The sequence below is a fragment of the Cordyceps javanica genome, chromosome 1 (assembly GCF_051103115.1).
Source record: "Cordyceps javanica chromosome 1, complete sequence".
In the NCBI taxonomy this organism is placed as follows: Eukaryota; Fungi; Ascomycota; class Sordariomycetes; order Hypocreales; family Cordycipitaceae; genus Cordyceps; species Cordyceps javanica.
In genome coordinates this window covers 40,805-59,227 of record NC_139295.1, presented here as the reverse complement: position 1 = coordinate 59,227, position 18,423 = coordinate 40,805, and the positions used below count along the sequence as shown (strand labels likewise).

The following is an 18,423-nucleotide window of genomic DNA, read 5'->3' as shown; positions in this document are numbered from 1 at the left end:
GCGCGCGCCTCGATCCCCTCTGCCGGCACCCCCCCCGTACTCTGGCAGTGGCCAAGTAAAAGCCGCCCAGGCAGGGGCTCCCGAAACCCATCATGGCCATGACAACCACTTCAACCTCGACCACCACCCTCCGTACCCGCAAGTCCTTTGGTCGCTCCCTGCGCAGACCTGTCGCCCCCTCCATCTCTACCCCCAATCTCAACGCCGCCTTTACCGCTCATTCTAGGCTGTCGGCTGCCTTGTCGCGCAAGACGTCGCTTGCCGCCCTCACGTCCAGCACCCTCGCCAGTATCCCCGATGTCAGCGAAACCTACGCCCTAGACTCTGTCCTTAGCGATTCCAGCATGATCCCCGCCACCCCTGGCCGGCCCGGCAACGCTGATGAAGTCGTCGTCGGCGATACCGTCGAGGTACCTGGCGGTCTCCAGGGCACTGTTCGCTTCGTCGGCTCTGTCCAAGGCAAGAAGGGTCAATTTGTCGGCATCGAATTGACCCGCGAGTTTGCCCCTCGCGGAAAAAATAGCGGCGATGTCGATGGGTGAGTCAATCAACCACTTTCGGGGCTGTCGTCATCTTGCAGTTGCCTAACATGGCGACCTGTAGCGTATCATACTTCAACACCACCGTCCCGGGATCCGGCATCTTCGTCCCCATTACAAAAGCTTTTCGCCGCGAGTCTCCCAACCATGCATCCTACCCTGCGACGCCGACGCCGGCTGCGAGCCGCAGAGGCCCTCCCCAGAGCTCGGGGTATACGCCGCCCATACCAGCCTTGCCGAAACTGAGCGCCTCCGTCGGGCCTGGTGCCAGAGCACCCAGCCCACAGTCCAAGCAGCGCCCACGAATGTCACTCCCGCGACCCGAATCACCGGTCCGTCGAACTCAGATGACCCCGGCACCTCGGCCGTCCATGCCGTCCCCTTCCAAAGCCGCACGACAAGCCAGCCCGACGAATCGATTTGCCCAAAGTGTCAGGGGCACGGCGGGCGACCCAAGCAAAAAATATGGCCGGCTTGATCACAGCTCGAATTTGGCGCAGCGCAGCAATTCTGCGCTGGGCGGTGCTGCCAGCGTCATGGACTTTGACGATGACCCCGCGCCCTTGACATCAAGGCCTGCCAAGCTTCCTGGACTGTCCACCTCGGCCTCGGCCTTCAATCTACGACGACCCGCTTCGCGGGCAAACAATGCCAACGAAGAGGAGATTGAGCGACTAAAGGCTCAGCTAGAGGATAGGGACAATCAATTGAAAGACCAGGCCAGCACCCTGGCTGAGATGGAGAGCAGCTTAGTCGAGCTGCAATCCTTGATCGATCAATCAGACGGGCCAAGACACGCGAGGAACAGCATGGATGACAAGGACTCGGCCCAGCTGCGTCTGTTACTCCGCGAGAAGACGGAAAAGATTGCCATGCTGACGGCAGAATTCGATGCTCATCGCGCCGACTTCCGCAGCACCATCGATACATTGGAGCTTGCCAGCACAGAGACGGAGCGTGTGTACGAAAAGCGCATGGAAGAGCTCATGGCCGACATCAGAGAACTTGAGTCGAGGAATGTTGATGTGGACTCGGTCGCCAATCAACTCAAACAGTTGGAAGAACTGGTTCAAGAACTCGAGGAGGGTCTCGAAGATGCGCGCCGTGGAGAAGCCGAAGCCAGAGGCGAAGCCGAGTTTCTTCGAGGAGAGGTCGAGAGAACCAGATCCGAATTGCGCCGCGAGCGTGACAAGTCCGGCTCGCCTGGAGGGCAGGTGAATGGCAGCAGCGACTCTACACTGTCCAAGGAGCTGGAGCAAAAGGAGGACGAGATCCGCGGCCTCAAGGCCATTATACACTCGCTCAGCCGCGATTCGGTTCCTGGCGAGGACGGGCACACCCCAACGCTGCGCGATTCTTTCAACGAGCAAGCAGCCCCCGCAAGCAACGGCGCGGGCCAAAATCATTTAGAACGTCGCGTTGCCGAACTCCAGGCGCTTCTCGACAAGAAAAGCGGCAGGCAGGAGGAGCTTGAGCAAGAGCTTGAGCATCTCCGCCGGGGTACCGGTGCAGAACAAGGACAACAAAACCCGCAAAATCACAGATCATCTTTGAGAGATTCTCGCGATACTGTTATCCCCGTACGCGCCGAGCCTCGTTCGCCCGAAGCCGCGATGCACCGCCGTGGTAACACGTTGGACACCATGCCCGAGAGTGACACATATTCTTCCGAGACTAGTGCACTGTGGTGCGAAATCTGCGAAACGAGCGGCCACGATATCCTCACCTGCACAAATATGTTTGGACCGGAAGGCGCCAAGAGCGTCTCTAATGCGGATAGCGGCACCAACAAGGCCGGGGATCGCGACACGCTTAAGGCACCGCCGACTTTGCAGTACGCCAACGGCGGCGGCGATGATGCTGCCCGTCCCGCTCCTCTCACCACGATCCGATCAAGGCAAGCGACACAAGCCACGACACCGATCAAAATCATGCCCAATCCCATGGACTCTGGCCCCGTGGCGGGTAAGGAGAGTGGCATCATGGATCCGGAGAAATGGTGTGCCGTGTGCGAACGAGACGGACACGACAGCGTAGACTGTCCATTTGAAGATGCATTTTAACGGACTTGATGAGTATGAAGAAGAAGACGAATAAGGCCGCTGACCACACAAGGCAAGACGGAGCCGTGGTCATTGCTGAGAGCGATGCGACTTGGCTGAAATGAGCACGTACGTGCATGTTTTTCGGTAATGGGCTTTTTGAGTTACGCAATATACCCCTTTCTTTGACAAGAATAAAATAGAAGAGTTTTTTCTTTCCAGCTAGGCTACTCTTTTCCATTGGCAGTGTAGCGTTACGCAGGCGTTTGAAGCTGTCACATGCGACTAGTATGGGTGGCATTTGTGGAACTAGGTATAAGTAGTATTATGAGCAAAGAGCTACTCGTTATGTAGCATGTGGGGAAGATTAGGACAAGGAATATAAAAGTACATTTTTGTCGACATGGACTTGTAATACAATCGTTGAATAGGCAAGCATGCAAGGTACTAGGAAACAGTTCTCTACTTAGGGTGGGTGGCAGTTCTGGACGTGTTCTGTGGCGTAACTGTTCTCCGGGCAGTATTATTCCTCGTACTTACCTAAAAACTTGAATACTGAGGTAGTACCTACCTAACCTACTAACTTACCTATCTCTAAGTAATTGACCAGGCGCATTACTACCTGGTAAGTACCTAGTAGAGATAAGTAGGTACCTACCTACCTACTTACCTACCTAGCCGTGGTTGTGTAACTTGCGTGGTACCAAGGCAACAAGGCTATGTCCGCAGGTAGGTAAAGTACCTAGGCAACAAGGCACCTTGGGCAGGTTGGGTCCACCGCAAACTGAAGCTTCCAGCAGATACGCTGCTCCGATTGGCTGACATGACAAGACCGCCCGGGTCGACAGTCTTCGATACAATTCCATGGGGCGCAGAAGCAGGGGTCGGCCCCTCCCTGGTTTGCAGCGCATCCCAGGTGCACGACCGGCGCAGAGCCTTGACTTTGGCTGAGATTGGCACTTGCTTCTTCAAAGCCCTTGTAAATATATCAGACTTTGCTCGCACCAACGTTGCTCAGCTGCTCTCCGGTTTCCGCAAACTCTCGGTCTGGTTTTCCACTGTGTTTTCGCTCTCCTTGTTTCAACTTGATCCCTTCACTTGTTTGAGTCTACTCCAAGACAAGCAAGTAAAAGAAGAAAACAGCACTGTGCATCAGTTGCATAAGAGAATCCGTTCCATTTTAAACTGCCAACGATTTCCTTCTCCAACGACCCCGAACGCGTACTTTACGAATACCCTCAACCACCACCAAATATCCATAAAACTAAACGTCGCACTTTTTCTTTCGACTTGCCATCGAGCAATCGGCCTCACTCTATCTAGGTACGTTGCTCTCGCGCTGCTTGCAAAACGCTGCCCGCCGTCTTCTCGCCACTCTTCATCGCGCTCTTCTTCTACGCCTCTCAGCCCAACTCCCTCAATTACTGCTGGATGCGACAGCGCCAGAGACTGTGACCCAAGTCACTGCGCTCGTTGCTAAGAGTTACCTTTGTGCCCTTCTCGAAGCACTGCGCTCTCATGCTACCTCCCAACTCCCCATCTCGAATACCTCTCTTCGACGCTGGCTCAAGATTTTACAAAACCTGGGAGTTCTCGTGACTAATCCTTGCCAACAGCAGCCACCCTACTTGCGGTTTCTATCGCATTCAATCTCCGGCGGCCCATCTTCTCTTGCAAACCATTCTTGACTCGAAACACACCATTCTTCACAACACAACATACTCACAATGGTCGCGGAAACAAAATTCTATGATGTTCTCGGCGTACGTTATAGACGAGGACAACCTATCGTGTTAAAGCAGAAGTTGACATCAGAATCAGATCTCCCCAACTGCCACCGAAGCTGAGATAAAAAAGGCCTACAAGACTGGCGCGCTGCAATTCCACCCTGGTATGCCTACACTGTCCTTCTCCTTCCAACTTTCGGGAACCACACGACACTAATCAACGCGCAGACAAGAATGCCAACAACCCCGAAGCCGAAGAAAAGTTCAAGGCAATCTCTCACGCCTACTACATCCTTTCTGACGCCCAGAAACGAAAGATCTATGATATGCACGGCGAGGCTGGCCTTGAGGGCGGTGCAGCTGGCGCCGGCGGCCCCATGAGTGCTGAAGCCTTCATGGCTGACATCCTCTCTGGTGGCTTCGGAGGTTTCGGCGGTATGTTTGGCGACGGCGGTAGGCCCCAGGCTCGCAAGGCTCGGACTATCTCCCATACGCACATGGTCTCGCTCGAGGACATCTATCGTGGCAAGGTCTCCAAGCTGGCTCTTCAGCGTTCAATCATCTGCCCCAAGTGCCAGGGTGTTGGCGGTAAGGGTGCCGCCAAGACTTGCGCAGGATGCAACGGCCACGGTATCAGGCTATTGCAACGCCCTTCGGCTCCTGGCATGCCTGCACAGCGCTTCCAAACCCAATGCACAGAGTGCGATGGCGAAGGCGAGGCTTTCAGGGACAAGGACCGCTGCAAGCAGTGCCATGGCAGGAAGACTGTTGTTGACCGCAAGGTTCTCCATGTCCACGTCGACAAGGGTATCCGCAGTGGCACCAGGGTTGAATTTCGCGGTGATGGCGACCAAGCGCCTGGTCTTCAGGCTGGTGACGTTGTTTTCGAAATTCAAGAGAAGCCCCATCCCCGCTTCAAGCGCGTAGACGACCATCTGTTTTACAACTGCAAAATCGATCTTGTCACTGCCCTTGCTGGTGGTACCATCTACATCGAGCACCTGGACGAGCGCTGGCTTAGCGTCGACATTCCTCCAGGCGAGGCTCTCACCTCAGGTACGTCATGACCACGACTCGAAACAACCAATCAGTACTGACATGCAAAAGACTCTCTGAAGACCATTCCCGGCGAGGGCATGCCTTCGCACCGTCACCACGATCACGGCGATCTGTATATCAGCTTCGATGTGATTATGCCGGAAAAGGGCTGGACAAATGACCCCAACAATTTCGAGGCCCTCCGTAAAGCCTTGCCTTTACCAACTCTGCCAAAGGTTCCAACCGAGGCGATGACCGAGCCGAGCGATATCCAAGATGTCGACGAGGAAACGCAAACTTATATCCAGGAACAACTGAAAGGACACAATCAAGCAGGAGGAGGTCGTCACCGACAACATCCACACGCCGAATTTGTGTCTGGTGGTGGTTTCGGTAGTCGCTTTGGCCCTGGTGTTGCAACTGGTGAGAGTGTGCAGTGCGCCTCACAGTAAGGCAACGCTTTATCTCGAAAAAGAAACAATTGCATCAATCGGAGCGGATCAGAAGTCACAGGAATCGCAAGCTCAAAATCATTTTGCCGCCCTCGCCTTTTCTCGCAGACCAGGCCAAGCAACATTTTGAGGGTGATGCTATTCAAATCCGAGCGCTATCGGATAACTGAGCACATCAGGCCCAAAGCGAGCCTTCCGTTACCTTTTTTCTTCTTCAATTTTTTGTCCTCTGGTATGAGCTTTGCATTATTTAGGTAGATCCTCTTCTGCTACTTTCCGGCGCGAAACATGTGATTGTGAACTTGGAGAGGAGAGAATTACGGCAGATAAGGGGCTGAAGATGCAAGATATGGGCAACGTGCGACCTTGCATCAAATTTTCAACGGTGAACGATTACGAAAGTAATGGAGCGTGGATGGACATGACCGGCGTTTTATTTTAGAGATTACAGGGGGGTTTTCCGCCCCGTTGCAGTTGCACTTTTGGGTTGTTGCGCGACTTAGACCGTGTTTAAAGTCATTTAATTTGCAGAGTTTTATATATTTCCTTTGCTAGTTCGCTATCTTCATTAATCTGCTCTATGTTGTTGACTGTTGGGTACTTGGTGCATGCGTTTTTGTGCCGTGTCTCCATTCCCCTGCAAGGGTATCGAAACGTCGTTTTTATGTTTCGGCGACACTGCCCTCCTGCTGTTCTCCCTGGTCTTCTTCCAAACCACTCGTCTGCTGCTTGCGCAGATGCTCAATCGTGTAGAACAATGTACGAATGTCTGATTCTGCGACATCCTGCTCCGTAGCTTCCTGCGCTGCATCATTCACGGGCCCAATCGTGTCGACGGCGAGCCGACCGTCGTCAATCATGAGATGAATGATGTGGAGACTCTGTGCAGCAGCATCGTCGAAACCCTCGGGGATGTGCAGTGCAATGGCAAGGCTCGCGGTGCTGTCAGTTGTACTGGCGGCGATATCCAGAGGCTTTCCAGGTAGCTGGATAATGCCTGGCTTTGTCAAGACGTTGTCATGGAGAAGCTGCCACGTGAAAATGGCAGAAATGCTGTGAGATTCGAAAGTTAATGACTGCGAGAAGCAAAAATCAACGATTAGTGTTGGATCTGACTTACTCCTCACAGATTGCAATGACATGTGTCTGCGTGCCCTGCTCACAAGGGTATTCGAGAGCAAGGAGCTTAGATACAGCGACACGGCTTGCTTGCGGGTCAACTTCCTTGACGGGCGTCAAGATATTCGTCCTCGACAGAAGCTCGCCTTTGACCCAGTCCCAGAGGAACAAGTCTTCGTCGCCGCCCCCAGAGACGAGAAGCCCCGCGCGCGTCGATGGGATCGTCATGGCCCCGACAAACTCCCTGTGGCCCAGGCAGTACCCGTGAATGACGTGTGCCTGCGGCGTGAAGCGCGACACGCGAATGTGCTCGTCACGGTCGCTCGTGACTATATACCGCCGCCGCTGCTCGTCCTCGCCCAAGAGGAGCCCCGTCAGCATGGAGACGTGACCCAGAAGCAGTGCGTGTTCAAAGTCCGGGCCCTCGGCCCTGACGCTGCCATCCGCGCCGGAGCTGCTGGCCGGCTTCTCGAGCTGCCGCTGCTGCGCGGCGAGCGCGGCGCGGTTGCCCTTGGAGTGCACGGTGAGAACGGTGGCGGCGGGCTTTGAGAAGCCCTTTTGCGCGCCGGACGGGGTCTGCGCCGGCGTGTAGGGCTCCGCACTCTTGATCAATGGGATGGCGTAAACGTCGCCGAACTTGTCGGCGACGATGACTTGAGAGTCTGGCGAGAGCGCAATGGCCGAAGGGCGCTTCGGCATGATTCTGCGACGGGGACGGTCTGTCAATTGGAAGGGTTCCGGAGCACGTCATGCATGTGTGTGGTGAGGCCTACCGCTTGCTGAGCTCGGAGAGATGGCCACTGCCGTCGTGTGCAAAGACCCATACGGCCTTGTCATGGCTCGATACTGCAACCAAGTGACGTCCATCAGCTGTACTTGCCAATTGAATGATGACAGGGCGGTCAGGCACAGGTATTGGCTTGGGCTTGCGCTGCCCCTTGGACCGGGAGTTTCTGGCGCCGTGCGTCTCCCCATTGTCGTCTTGCTGTTGCGCAACATCTCCCGTCACTTTTTGGCGCTTGGCAGGGGGCTGTACGACGGCTTCTTCTACGACGACGCAATCATCTGCATGGCCCGGTCCCGATTCCACCGTTGGAGAAGCTCGGTGGCTCGCCGCTATAAAGGTCTCTACTTCCGGGTGCATCCATGTTGCGACATGAGCGCCGTCCACAAGGTTGAATGTGTGAATCTTTCCACCTCTGGCGGCGAAGAGAAAACTGCCGTGTGTGTGCAGGCAATTGTAGGGAATTTTCATCTCGAATACGCGGGTCTAGATTGCCTGAAGAGTCTCTGTTGTGAATGAGTGCGCAAAGCAAGTAGAGTGAGCCACCCGGTTTTTTATATATGAGTTTGGGCTAACGAATAAGTAAAAGAAGCTTTATTACGGAGTGCTCCTGTCAAAAAAGGTACATTGCTGATGTACCTTTTTTGAAAGATTTACTTACCATCCTCTGAAGGTACGTACTCTCCAGCCTCGCACTAGTCCGAAAATAGAGGCTCGGCCAAATTTCGCCCTGCAAGCCCTAGATGAACACCATCAGTGGGGCGGGCACACATTTCTCGCTAATAATAAGCGGTGTCGGTTGGCGCAAAAAAATTGGTGGCAGCGAGGCAAAACTATTGTGTGTGCTGAGCGACGGCTGCGGCTCTTCTCCTGCACAACGTCCAATAACCATCACCATCACCTAACTACTCGACAATTACTTTTGCCCTTAAACAACCTGCCTTTATAACAAGAAGATATGGGGGGCAAATCTGCAAACAAGGCCGGCTACTTCGACAAGCTCAAGGGCTTGCTCGAGGAGTACAAGTCCATCTTCATCGTCGAGATTGACAATGTCTCGTCTCAGCAGATGCACGAGATTCGCCATGCCCTCCGCGGCAAGGGTGTCGTCCTGATGGGCAAGAACACCATGGTACGGCTCATCCTGATCGTTGCGCGCGCGCACATATAACCGGCTCAATCGACGCGACCGACTAACAGTGCCTCTCTAGGTTCGCCGTGCCCTCAAGGGTTTCATCAACGATACCCCCGAGTACGAGCGTCTCCTGCCCTTCGTCAAGGGCAACGTCGGTTTCGTATTCACCAACGATGACCTGAAGGAAATCCGTGACCTGGTCCTCGCCAACCGTGTCGCCGCTCCCGCTCGTGCTGGTGCCGTCGCTCCCATCGACGTTTGGGTTCCCGCTGGCAACACTGGTATGGAGCCCGGCAAGACCTCCTTCTTCCAGGCCCTCAACGTCCCTACCAAGATTGCCCGTGGTACCATTGAAATTACCACCGATCTTAAGCTCGTCGAGAAGGGCGGCAAGGTCGGCCCCTCCGAGGCTACCCTGCTCAACATGCTCAACATCTCGCCCTTCACCTTCGGCATGGGTGTCGCTCAGGTCTACGACGAGGGTCAGTGCTTTGACCCCAGCGTTCTCGACATTGGCGAGGAGCAGCTCCTCAAGACCCTGGGTAGCTGCATTAGCTCGATTGCTTGCATCTCGCTCGCCATTAGCTTCCCTACCCTGCCCTCGGTTATGCACTCCGTCGTCAACTCGTACAAGAATGTCCTTGCTGTCGCCATCGAGACCGAGATCACCTGGCCCGAGATTGAGGAGCTCAAGGACCGCATCGCCAACCCCGATGCCTACGCCTCGGCTGCTCCCGCCGCCGCTGCCGCCACTGGCGGTAGCTCCGAAGCCCCCAAGGAGGCTGCCAAGGAGGAGTCCGAAGCTGAGGACTCTGACGCCGATTTCGGTGGTCTCTTGTATGTGCACAGGAGCTCATTCCCTACCGATATCTTGCTAACTCGCTTCATAGCGACTAAATGCAGTGTTCCAATCGCGATGTATGACAGACTTGTAAGGCTTTTGGTTGGGATCACACCACAGAGATCAACAGTATCGAGCACATATGTCCCCGGCAGCTGTAGAATTTGCTGTCGGCACGATGATATGATTGTCACGAAACAAAATTCAATCAAAAACCGAAGTCGGCTTATTTCGGTCTTCAGAAGATGGTCTGGCCCGTTTCGCCCTTTTTGCCGTGAGTGCATGTTGTACGCCATTCGGACGATTCTCCAGCATCTTTTTTTCCCTAAAGGTTAGTCTGCATTTCTTCTCAACAACAATCCGCCCATTCTTTTCTCGGCATGATTATGAAAACGTTCAAGAGCTTTTTAACCCTGAATCTTCTTGATGACACACACATCACCACCCTATGACCGCCTGTCCACTCTCTTCATTTATCACTTGAAAACCTGGTTTACATGCATCATGGCTAACCGCTTCTAACAGGAATGATGGTGTATATGTCGAAAGCCTCTCTAGTCGCCCATTTCAACCTAATAGACAGATCTACTGCGCAAGCCGTATTTAATGCGCATCCATCTTCCCCAAGACCCTTTCGGCCATTCGTAGTGCCGGCTCTGGTAGCCCAGCCCGTTTTGCTGCCTTCAGAGCGTGACTCTTGCGATTGATGCCCCTTCTCAGCCTGTGAACGTAGACAAAGTTGCCGTCATCATCAACCTCAATGTCCGTGCAATATAACTGTACCGCACCATGTTCAGGGTCACACAGCCCATCGGCCTCCGCAAAATCCGCAACAGCGTGGAAGTGCGTTGCAAACAGTGTGCGGCACTGGTTGACGGTGACGAGATGGTGCAAGCAGGCGTACGACACAGCTGCGCCGTCCTCGGGCGTTGTGCCTCGCCCGATCTCATCCATGATGACAAAAGACCGGGGCGTTGCATGCTTCAGAATGTGCGCCGTCTCTAGCATTTCAACCATGAATGTGCTCTGGTCGCGGTACAAATTGTCCGCGGAGCCAACGCGGCTGAAAATGGCATCCACGATGCCGAGTTCAGCGTGGGATGCTGGCACGTAGCACCCGATCTGCGCCAAAATGGTAATTAGAGCAGTTTGGCGAAGGAATGTACTCTTTCCAGCCATGTTTGGTCCAGTGATGAGCCAAAGGGAGCCGGCTGCGGGGTTACCCACGAAGCAATCGTTTTCAACGAAGCTGCGGCCTTGCTCTACAAGCCCACCCTCGACCGTGGGATGCCTGCCGCCGAGGATGGTGTGTGCCGTAGAATTATTGAGGACAGGACGCACCAGGCCTTGCTCAACAGCCAGACGGGAAAATGACGTGGCGATATCAAGCTCGTCGAGAACAGCGGCATTGCGGCGCAGCTTAACGAGGTTGACGATGACGTGCTCTCTGAGTGACTGGAAGACGCGCTGCTCTTCGCGGCGGATCTGGAAGCGTGCCTGATCAAGACGCTGGCCGAGGGCCGTCCATTCTGCAAGATGGAAGGAGCGTGTCGAGCGACTAGACGATAGGGTGCGGATGTCGGTGAGGTTTCTGGCATCTTTACCCTTGATATGCGCAACATGACCCAGGCCAGGTGACCACTTGAGAGTAAGGCTGGGTGCACCGAGACGCTCACGAAGAGTCTCGCCGAGGGACTCGCGTTCCTGCAAAAGCGAAGCTAGGGCACTGTGTAGGGTCGTGAGCGCTGGGCTTGCTTCTGGCTTCATGATCCAAGCGTCGTTGTCCTCGCCATAGTGCTCTTTTATACTCGTGGGTCGCTTCTTCTTGCTCTTGGGCAGCAGAACCGAAGCGTCTTCAGCGGAACCTTGTGCCGCCACGATGCCCTCCGCGAGAGCCATCATTTGGCCAGCCTCTGATTCCGCGGCCTCGTGCTGCAGTTCTACGCCGGCCTCGTCGATAGCGGCGGTGATGCGACGGGCTAGCGTAAGAGGCTCCGTAAGGTCTATACGGTTTGTGAGGGCGACTAAGCCCTCCGACGAAGTCTCGGCAGCCGTTTTCTCGAGAATATTGGCAATATCTGCAGTAGCTTGGATCGTATTGGCCAGATCGATGAGCTCATCAGCGTCGCCTCTGCCAAGAGCAAACTTCTGCACCAGCCGCTGCGAGTCGTGACTCCGTCGAAGTAGTGTTGTGATGAGGTCGCAGAGGTCGGGCGAAGCGAAGAAATGAGCAACCAAATCTTGCCGGGCAGTGATAACATCTGTTGAAGTAGACGGCGCACTGAGCCACTCGTTGAGCAAGCGTGAGCCACTTTTGGTCACAGTTCGACGGATTGCGTGTAACAGGCTACCGCGAAAGAAGCCGTCACGGATCGTCTGCTTGACTTCCAAGGCACGCAAGCTGTTTTTGTCTATCGTCATTATTTGCATGTTTTCATGACGTGAAGGGGGCTGCAACTTCATGCTCATTCCCTGCAGTCTGTCCTTGACATAACTGAGAACCAAGTGACCGGCGCTGATCTCGTCCTCCGAGAAGCCCTCTAGAGTTGCCCTGGGGATATCGGCTTCAAGCATACTGCTCCAGTCCGAAACGTTGACCAAGTCGCCCGTGGAAGCGTATGTGATCAGATGCCGGTCTTCTGCGAGGATGGAGAAGATGGCGTGTTGGTCTCGCGACTGCAACTCGCGACTTAAAACAATCTCCCGGGGAGCGATTCGAGACAGAATTGAGCCGAGCGATGCCAGATCAGTCTGTTGCGTGAAAAAGCGGCCAGTTGAAAGATCTAACCAGGCCAGGCCAAGAGGGATAGTTGCAGTAGACACAGGGCTGACCTGGCCAGACACATGAATAGCCATGACATAGTTGTTGGCATATGGGTCAATGAAATTTTCGTCGATCAGAGTACCAGGCGTAATGATGCGGGTCACCTTTCTATTGTGCATGAGGCCCCCAGACTTGAGCTTTTGTTCGGCGTTGTTGGGGAACTCCTCGGCTACGGCAACATATTTGTTCAAGTCCTGGACCAAGATCTTGAGATAACGATCCAGCTGGAAGAAGGGGAAGCCTGCCTGTACCAGATTAGTTATCCTGCTGCAATTCAACTCGATATGAGAGAAGGGAATGTGAGATTTACCATGGCGACGGGGCCGGCACTCGTTTTTTTAGAGGCCAGCTTCAGATTGAGCAGTGGCGCGTACTCATCGGCATGCTCAAAGTAGAGCTCGTAGAAGCCTCCAACACGCGTGAGGAGCACGCAATTGTCAAATTTGTCCATGCTGCGCCGTGCCTGCTGCACGACGGTAGGATAGGACGTGACAATACTCTCTTCTTCCGCAGGCAGAGCGTCTGCTAGCACGGCGCCCTGAGGAAGGTCGGACAGCTGCACCGTGGTCCTGGTTTTCTTACCCCTTGCCGGCATCGCCACTGGGGTGGTGAGCGGCCAGTGGCAGGACGATTGGGCGCCAGCCAGGCATCTCGGCGCTGCCAAGCGTGGCCAATGACTTGACAGATCTTGGAGACCATGGCTCACGCGCCTTCGTAACATGGGAGCGATTTATACGCGTCGCGCGCGGTGCTGTCCGTTGAGATGCTCTTGGTGGAGTAGGCTCACCTTGCAGCGACCGTAGTCGGTTGGGCCGCCTAGTTGCGTCGCTGTAGTACGGATTACTTTTGTGACGCCACTGCAAGGGCCACTGTAGTAGGAACGAGCATGTTCTGCCTACCAGGCAGGTAGATAGCCACCTAAGAATAACTCTAGGTTGAATTTTCAGGTCCTCGCAGCTAAACCTTGATCCTTTTCTTTTTTAAAAAAAACTTTTATCTTTTCCCACCACGTAGATTGCAACGTTCTCGAACCGTGATACCACAAGGCAGCCATCTGCATGATGGAGACACAGGGTAGCGCCGAGTGTAGGTACCGACCTCTTAGCAGGTGCTTTCGTTCCTGCCTGTAAATTTGGCGGGATGGGTTCGCCTGCCACGGCCGTGCTAGACAGATTTGCAATTCCAGAGTGAAAAAGAGCATATGTAAACAAACCCTGGACCACGCATCATCTCCTCAGCGGCACGCCTAACCCATTGGGACCTCATCATACTTTTTGACTGTTTCATCTTCTCCTTTGTTATAGCTCTGTCATGGTCAAGTTGTCGTACACCAGGACCGCGCACACCAGTAATTGGTGACTAACATCCCTACCTACTACCCTACCTACTCCGAGGGCGGCCACAACTCGCACCGACGGCGGAATATCAATATCTGTTTAACGTTCATCCTTAGCCCTCTAATTCGAAATGACGGTCACCGAGATGCCCGAAAGGCTTGCGATGAGGTAGGTCGAAAAAGCACATCGTTGCACCGTCCCAGTCCCAAGTCTCATCCCTGTCACCGCCACGACCAATATTCGGGTACCGGAACAGAGAGTTGGAAGGGAGCCGCAGCCACTGGACCCAGATTAGGATCAAACCTCCACAAGACGCGCCCCAAGCCCGGCATGGACACCGTCCCGCTGCCGCCGCCGCCGCCTCCGTCTCCGCCGCCGCCTCCTCCGCCGGCCGGCCAGCCAGCCTGTCAAAGGAACTAGAAGTCACCATGGCGTTATCAAAGGACAATTTTTTTTTTTTGCTTTGAACACCCGCGGCGAACATCATGGCAGCAGAACATGAAAGTAGGACGCTCACCCTCTTCTCTGGTCCACTTGGAGCCGTCTAAATGGTCCCTTCAAGGGCCGCAACACTGGCTGCAGGCAATGTCGACCTGCCTAACTGAGTGCGGGCTCCCCCACCCAACCTCCAACCATGGCGCGCGGATGCCCTGAGGTAGTTACTCAGGACCTCCAACAAGTGGCACCAGCGTGCTTGTCGAAGTCCCCGCCACCCACCACCCAGCACTAACCGCCAACCCCCGCAGTTCCTCTCGGGCAGGTGGCCCGCCCAGGTACCTAGTGACCCGCCTAGTGGCCTCTTCAGTAGTGGCTCCCTACTAAGGTACTCCGTACCCCAGCTTACTTCCCCTCCCTCCTCCACAATCTTCACAAAAGTTGCATGACTTACTGGCGCGCCCACCTCTCAATCCTCATAATTCCTCCTCCAACCATCCTTCCCCAGGTTTCTGAGCCCAGAACCTCGGCGCGAGTTCGAGAAGACGCCATATTTCCTACTACTATTCATCTTGCCTGTTTTAAACGCGCCTCTGTTTGATTGCTTACCATACCGCTTTGACTTGACAGTCCAAACGCAACTTTCAGTACTGCCTCAACAGCCGACTGCCCGCGCCATTCTACTGCAAACGGTCTTGCTCATCCGCTGCCTTCACGCCTTCGTCGTCTTTCCAACAGGTCTGCCCCTCCTGCACCCGGCCACGCTTTCGAAGCAGATACTATGGGTGGCGGCCACGATCACAAGAGCAGGGGTGCCTACCCCGTTTACGCCGACAAGCCGGTGGGAGTAGCCAAGACAAGTATCCTTCAGGGTCGTATAGAGCCTTTTTACAAGCCTGGACAATATGAAAAGGTCAATCTCTTGGCGTGAGTCTGCTCGCCGTGCCTTTTCGACCCTGCCTCTTTGTTGCTGACACGCTTACAGTAACATGTACAATGCCCGCTACTCGGGCGAGCCTAATATCAAGCTCGCCGTCTGGGCCGCTCCCGGCCAGGATCGTCCCTCGTTTGAGGAAGCAGTTTCACACGAGTTCAAGAAAGCTCATGTCGGGGACGCTTTTGGTCCATCCTGGACCACGCACTGGTTCCACGTTACTATAACTGTTCCTCCGGAGCTTGCCGATGAGGACTTTGTCATTCTTGAGTGGGATGCCAACAACGAAGGCATGGTGTGGACCGACGACGGGATGCCCCTCCAAGGTCTTACTGGAAATGGTGACCGTATCGAGTGGGTGATCCCCGATGAGTTCCGCGACGGCAAGGAGCATGTCATTTACATTGAGATGGCTTGCAATGGCATGTTCGGCAATGCCCCCGACGGCACCAATGACAACACGCCACCCGATCCCAATAGATACTTTACCATATCCAAAGCCAACATTGCCGCCGTCAATTACCAAGCTCGCATGCTGCTTTTTGACATCTGGCAGATCGGCGATGCCGCTCGCGAGCTCCCCGAGGATTCAGCTGAGCAAAACAGGGCTTTGGCTGTCGCTATGAAGATTATTGATACTTTCCAGGTTGATAACCAAGACTCCATTCTCAAGTGCCGCAAAATTGCTCAGGAAGTCATCGGCCCCGACGTCGACTCTCACCGCGTCTACGAGGTCGGTAAAGACCCTACCGTCTTCGGCATCGGCCACTGTCATATTGACAGCTGCTGGCTTTGGCCTTTCGACGAGACCAAGCGCAAGGTCGCCCGCTCTTGGTCCAGTCAGTGCGATCTCATGGACCGCTATCCCGAAGCCCACTTTGCCTGTTCCCAGGCCCAGCAATACAAGTGGCTCAAGACGCTCTACCCTCGCGCCTTTGAGCGTGTCAAGGCCAAGGTTAAGGAGGGCCAGTTCCATCCTATCGGTGGTAGCTGGGTTGAGCACGACACCAACATGCCCAGCGGCGAGTCACTTGTCCGCCAGTTCTTTTATGGCCAGCGCTTCTTCGAATCCGAGTTTGGTTCTCGCAGCCGTACCTTTTGGCTGCCGGACACATTCGGCTATTCCAGCCAGCTGCCCCAGCTTTGCCGCCTCGCCGGTATGGATCGCTTCATGACACAGAAGCTGAGCTGGAACAACATCAACAACTTCCCTCATACTACCTTCATGTGGGTCAGCCCAGATGGTAGCCAAGTTATCTGTCATATGCCTCCTTCCGAGACGTACACATCCGAGGCCAACTTTAGCGACATTCGCAAGAGCATTTCCCAGCACAAGACAATGCGCACTGATAGCTCTTCGCTCCTTGTATTCGGTAAGGGCGATGGCGGTGGTGGCCCTACCTGGCAACATCTCGAAAAGCTACGTCGCTGTGCTGGCATCAGCAACACTATTGGTGGCATCCCCAAACTCAAACTAGGCCTCTCTGTCGACGACTTTTTTGACCGTCTGACGGCCAAGGCCGACGCATTTCCTACCTGGTATGGTGAATTATACTTTGAGCTCCACCGCGGCACATATACCACCCAAGCCAACAACAAGTATTACAACCGCAAGGCCGAGGTCATGCTCCGCGACATTGAGCAGCTCGCTACCATTGCCTCCATCAAGAATAAGTCTTACAAGTATCCTACAGAGGACATTGATAACATGTGGGAGACGGTCCTGCTCTGCCAGTTCCACGACTGCCTTCCTGGAAGCTCCATTGAGATGTGTTACGACGATACCGACAAGCTCTACGCCCAGGTCTTCAAAACTGGCCACGCACTCTTGAAGGAGATTTACCAGAGTTTCAACGCCTCGGACAGTCGCGCCTCCTCCGTTCACGAATCTGTCGTTCTCAACACTCTACCTTGGCACCGTAAGGAAATTGTCGAGATCTCTGAGGCCGAAGTTGGTGTCGCCTGCGGAGACGGACCTCTGCTCCCTGTCCGCTCATTCAAGACGCAGACAGCTGAGCCAGCTGTCACCCTGCGCCACGTGGCCAAGAACCAATATGTCCTCCAAAACGAGCATTTCCGGGTCGAAGTCGAAGGGGGCTGCATCACGTCTCTCTACGATCGCCTCAACGACCGCGAAATTGTTGAAAAGGGCGGCAAGGCAAACCAGTTTGTCATTTTTGATGATATCCCCATCTACTGGGATGCTTGGGATGTTGAGGTGTATCACCTCAACACCAAGAAAAACTTGCAATATGGCGAGACTCGCATTCACGAGGTCAAACCACACCGCGTCACACTGGTGACGGACATTCGGATTAGCAAGGAAAGCTCCATGAAGGCGTACATAAGTCTTGCTGCTTCGCTCAAGGGCCAACCTTCCTGGATTGAGTGCTCAGCTGAAGTGGACTGGCATGAAAGCTCCAAGTTCCTCAAAGTCGAGTTTCCCGTAAATATTGTCAACAACGAAGCCTCATACGAGACCGCGTACAGCATCACCAAGCGTCCCACTCACTACAATACCAGCTGGGATATGGCCAAGTTTGAGGTGTGCTGCCACAAGTTTGCCGACTTATCGGAGCACAACTACGGTGTTTCGATCCTCAACGAAAGCAAGTATGGCTTCGCCACGGCCGGCAAAGTTATGCGCCTGTCCCTCCTACGCTCGCCCAAGTCACCTGATGAGCATGCCGACATGGGCAAACATAATATTCGCTGGGCCATCTTTCCCCACAAGGGTGCACTCTCCTCGGCCACTGTTCGAGCTGGCTATGCTTTCAACACACCCCTCAAGGTTCTTTCGGCACCCAAGGTCACAATTGATACCCTTGCCAGCGCTCCGATCAGACTTATTAATGTTGACGAGTCTGCTTCGCTGATTTTGGATACGATCAAGCGTGGCCACGACGACGAAGATGTGAGCCGTCGAGAAGGCCTCTGCGTCAATCCAGGCAAGAGTATCATTGTCAGAGTGTACGAGTCTCTCGGCGGCCACAGCCGAGGTACTGTTGAGACGACATTTGACGTCAAGCGCGTGTCCAAGTGCAACATTCTCGAAGACGAGGGCGAGGACATGCCGTTTAGTGGTGGCAAGTTTGCGATCAAGCTGCGGCCGTTTGAGGTGGCCACCTTTAAGCTTCAGCTGTAGGGCGAGAATGAAGTAGGGTGCGCATGTGTGGAAGTTTGAACGGCAATGTCAAGGGCAAATTACATGAGTTG

General features: G+C 54.4%; 6 protein-coding genes across 6 annotated transcripts; 4 read left to right on the top strand and 2 right to left on the bottom strand.

The window, feature by feature from the left end:
- Positions 1 to 92: 92 nt before the first annotated feature.
- On the top strand, positions 93 to 2,602 carry V2A60_000015 (uncharacterized protein; the record flags this gene model as incomplete). The annotated part of the gene is made up of 2 exons (XM_083251387.1): positions 93 to 538; positions 604 to 2,602. The coding sequence occupies 2 exons, from the start codon at positions 93 to 95 to the stop codon at positions 2,600 to 2,602; spliced, it is 2,445 nt and encodes an 814-aa protein (XP_083107513.1).
- A 1,706-nt stretch (positions 2,603 to 4,308) lies between these two features.
- V2A60_000014 (type I HSP40 co-chaperone YDJ1) lies at positions 4,309 to 5,798 on the top strand (the record flags this gene model as incomplete). The annotated part of the gene is made up of 4 exons (XM_083251386.1): positions 4,309 to 4,344; positions 4,403 to 4,472; positions 4,537 to 5,364; positions 5,416 to 5,798. The coding sequence occupies 4 exons, from the start codon at positions 4,309 to 4,311 to the stop codon at positions 5,796 to 5,798; spliced, it is 1,317 nt and encodes a 438-aa protein (XP_083107512.1).
- A 662-nt stretch (positions 5,799 to 6,460) lies between these two features.
- V2A60_000013 (uncharacterized protein) lies at positions 6,461 to 8,172 on the bottom strand (the record flags this gene model as incomplete). Its single annotated transcript, XM_083251385.1, has 3 exons — positions 6,461 to 6,851; positions 6,919 to 7,620; positions 7,691 to 8,172. 3 exons carry the CDS (start codon positions 8,170 to 8,172, stop codon positions 6,461 to 6,463), a joined length of 1,575 nt encoding a protein of 524 aa, XP_083107511.1.
- Positions 8,173 to 8,659: 487 nt separating this feature from the next.
- On the top strand, positions 8,660 to 9,733 carry V2A60_000012 (60S ribosomal protein uL10; the record flags this gene model as incomplete). Its single annotated transcript, XM_083251384.1, has 3 exons — positions 8,660 to 8,833; positions 8,913 to 9,673; positions 9,727 to 9,733. The coding sequence occupies 3 exons, from the start codon at positions 8,660 to 8,662 to the stop codon at positions 9,731 to 9,733; spliced, it is 942 nt and encodes a 313-aa protein (XP_083107510.1).
- Positions 9,734 to 10,280: 547 nt separating this feature from the next.
- On the bottom strand, positions 10,281 to 13,096 carry V2A60_000011 (mismatch repair ATPase MSH1; the record flags this gene model as incomplete). Its single annotated transcript, XM_083251383.1, has 2 exons — positions 10,281 to 12,746; positions 12,812 to 13,096. 2 exons carry the CDS (start codon positions 13,094 to 13,096, stop codon positions 10,281 to 10,283), a joined length of 2,751 nt encoding a protein of 916 aa, XP_083107509.1.
- A 1,958-nt stretch (positions 13,097 to 15,054) lies between these two features.
- On the top strand, positions 15,055 to 18,352 carry V2A60_000010 (alpha-mannosidase; the record flags this gene model as incomplete). The annotated part of the gene is made up of 2 exons (XM_083251382.1): positions 15,055 to 15,200; positions 15,259 to 18,352. 2 exons carry the CDS (start codon positions 15,055 to 15,057, stop codon positions 18,350 to 18,352), a joined length of 3,240 nt encoding a protein of 1,079 aa, XP_083107508.1.
- Between the last annotated feature and the right edge of the window lie 71 nt (positions 18,353 to 18,423).